We start from the raw sequence: 3,194 nt of genomic DNA, 5'->3' as shown, positions 1-3,194 counted from the left end.
GTACCATGAGAACAGCCGCTTACCCATCTGTGCTCCTCCGCTTGCCCACCTCATTCCTTCTTCTCCGACTCCTCGGCGGCTGGCTTCGGTGTCTCCTTCTTGCGATTCAGTTTTCCTCGGAACACTCCTTGTATTTTGGATGCAGCCTGGGCGACAGCCGGGTCCTTCAAATCAATGTCCACTTCCTCCTCCTGGGTGTTAACCTTGGCTTGTGTGTCCGACATTATGGAGATCCAGAGCTACAAGAAACTTGAACTAGCAGACAAGCAGTACGAATACTGATTCGAACAAGATGTTTGTGCGTTTTGTGCCCGGGATTTGTTTGATAGAGCCAGTACATGTAGAGGTGTACGAATGCTTCCGTGTCGTAGATCTACGTCGTAGCTGACCTAAAATGAGTAGAGCCAGGCTAGGCTTGCGACGTCAATCTGCAAGTCACGTCAAGACTCAAGTCCAAGAAAAGACGCGTCAGTTCTACGACATGCATGACGTCGACAGTCTGTAGTAGTGCACGGCGGTACGGTGTGTCGGTGTGCACCAGGGAGTCGTAAAAACGACTCCGGTACTCCAGGGCAGTGCAGTACTAGACTGCTGGCTGTGCTGCGCTGGTGTGCACACACACATGTGGCTAGCCTGGCACACGTACACAAGTCCTTGGCTTGATACGCCGCATACGGTGGCTGGCGTTGCGCTTTGCAAGTAGATCTACGGTATACCATGGTATACGCGGTAGTTTTGGCGTGCGCGTGGGCAAAATTAATAATTATACGACTGTGAAGCAGGGAGTCGTAAAATACCGGTATTTTACGACTCCCTGCTAGCTGCTGTGATCAAAAATACAGGGATTTTCCCGATCAGCCAAAAAGGTGTCAGGAACGCCGCCACCCACGCGAAGAAACACTGCACTAAAAATAAAAGTAAAACTGCATGACGAGTCGACTACAAAAAAACTGTGAAGAAACATGACATTGTTCTTTACAATCGTCAATCCCTTCATTCATTGCATTTTCGTAAGAGCTGTTGTAAGCGCATGTGTTGTGAGGAACCATGTTGGCGTTTGAAAGGAGTCATGGCCTGCTCTGGATGGTCTTCACGGGATGTTGGTTTCGCGGACACTGGCTGTATTCTTCTACGTTATCTTCCTGCCATGTCCCAGCAGAATTCAGCTGTTGCTTTTGGTCATTCGAATCTCTTCTTCATCCTGACTAGTCACCAACCCACGCAGTGGAGTTAGTGCTTCCTTCTTTGACTAGCGGACATGGCTATCTACATCATGTCTGGTCACGTACTTGCTTTGCCTTTGGTGCAGCAGAGCGAGATGGTGACCGATGTAACTGAAACAAATCGACGTAAGCAGAGAACTGAGTGGAAAAGTCGCCGAGGAAAAAAATTGTAGAGTGCAAAGCCAACGCCAGAGTTCAGCCTGGTGGCAATTAATTCTCTGTCTACTGCGGACGATGTCTTGTGTAGCATGTTACGTCTTGTGATAAGCCGTCAACCAATAGCACTAAGGTCTAGCTGAATTGTGTTGAAGCGAGAGTTTTGTAAATTCATGATTTTTGGCGACATGGCTGCACCGTATGCTCCGCCGATGTCAGCTGCGCAAAAGGCTCGCCTCGTGCTCCCACGGATCCCTCACCCGAGCGAAAGAGTAGGCAATCCCAAGAACCTGCAAGTGCAAGGTGTGCCCAGTCGTGAGCAGCATCATCCATCACCAGCCCAGCAACACAGTAGACACTACTTATCAGCAGAGAACAGAGGTATGAACAAAGTTGTGTGTGTGTGTGCGTGTGTGTGTGTGTCTGTCTGTCTGTCCAGGTATCTGTGTGTGTCTGTGTCTGTGTACGCATGTGTATTTGTTTGTGTGGCTGCCTGTGTCTGTGTGTGTGTGTGTGTGTGTGTGTGTGTGTGTGCGTGTGTGTGTGCATGGATGTGCACGTGCACACACACGTGCCTGTGCACAAACTCGCACATGATAATTATGTGTCCCCGTCACAGATCAAAATGACTTTCTTGTAGGGGTGAAACAATTATACCGAATATTCGAATACTCGTTTGGATTTTTCAAATATTATAATCGTACTCGGAATAAATCAGAGTACTCGCTCATACATGGTACATGCATTTGCCAGAGAAGTCTGCATTTCAGAGCAGCAGTCAGCAGATATTGATGTGCAGACTGTGTGGTGAACACTTGTACACGAGTAGAGAGAGCCCAAATGACCCACCAACCAATACACCCGAGAAAAGGACTGCCAATCGGTTCGATCAGGCTTGTATCATGTGATTTTTAAGGCCGTTGGTGTGTGATTTTTTAGGATATCAAGAATACTCCAATACTCGAATATTCGATCGGAGAAAATCAGAGTACTCGAACTCGGGTTCTCAGTGCTAACTTTCACCCCTACTTTCTTGTACGGTCCCCGGCATGCAGTGCGTATGCCTGTACTGCGTTGTGTAGCTGCAGACCCGTTCTAGAGGTAAAGGAGACCTTATTTTCTGGTTGTTGAATTTCCGTGCATGCAACTTTCACCATTTCTAAAATGTATGACGGATAGCACACACTCAGCAGTTACAGTAACGTAGGGCTCTGGAGACTGTGGGGTCACCGCTTCAGCCTGGCCCATCATCAGCCACTTGTCACCAAGGCAGTATCTTCTGTAATATTTGTACTTCAGCAGCTGTGTAAACTGTTAACCGTGTGCATCCACGAATATTTTGAACTACATCTCCTGTTTTTTTTGTTCTTGCCGTTTTTGTGCAGCTGGGCATCGTGTGCACAATGGTGCTGGCTTGGATAGGAATGGCGGCAAGAAAATCCCGTCACGGGCCATGTTTATCCGTGCTGTGGATCAGGTCAGTATAGTGCTTTCATACGCGACATTACGGTACTTTACGTATTAAAAGAGTATAATTATGAACCCTGAAACCACCAAAGGTGGCAGGTACAACATTACACCTTCAAGCAGCCGAGCCCGTTGGCAACAGACCCAACACTATCTGGCATAAGTGAACCCACCAACCGATCTAGCTGGCACACATTCACACACACACACACACCACACACACACACACACCACACACACACACACACCACACACACACACACACACACACACACACACACACACACACACACACACACACACACCACAATTTGTTTACTCAATATTACAGATGGCACATGCTTTTCT

The 3,194-nt window shown here is 47.9% G+C and overlaps 1 protein-coding gene across 2 annotated transcripts in view; it reads left to right on the top strand.

Moving 5' to 3' along the window:
- The first annotated feature begins 991 nt into the window (after positions 1–991).
- LOC135829976 (EF-hand calcium-binding domain-containing protein 6-like) overlaps positions 992–3,194 on the top strand; it is a 28,481-nt gene continuing 26,278 nt past the window's right edge. For both annotated transcript variants that reach the window (XR_010555960.1, XM_065342366.1), the window contains exons 1-2: positions 992–1,760; positions 2,765–2,856. Coding sequence is in view for 1 of the 2 variants with exons in the window: in XM_065342366.1 (XP_065198438.1) it covers positions 1,553–1,760; positions 2,765–2,856 (300 nt within the window). In the remaining variant the exon portion in view is untranslated. The remainder of the gene's footprint in view (positions 1,761–2,764; positions 2,857–3,194) is intronic.

This window comes from Sycon ciliatum, chromosome 13 (genome assembly GCF_964019385.1).
Source record: "Sycon ciliatum chromosome 13, ocSycCili1.1, whole genome shotgun sequence".
Classification (NCBI taxonomy): Eukaryota; Metazoa; Porifera; class Calcarea; order Leucosolenida; family Sycettidae; genus Sycon; species Sycon ciliatum.
Note: the sequence above shows the minus strand (reverse complement) of the source record. Positions and strands in the feature narration are given on the sequence as shown.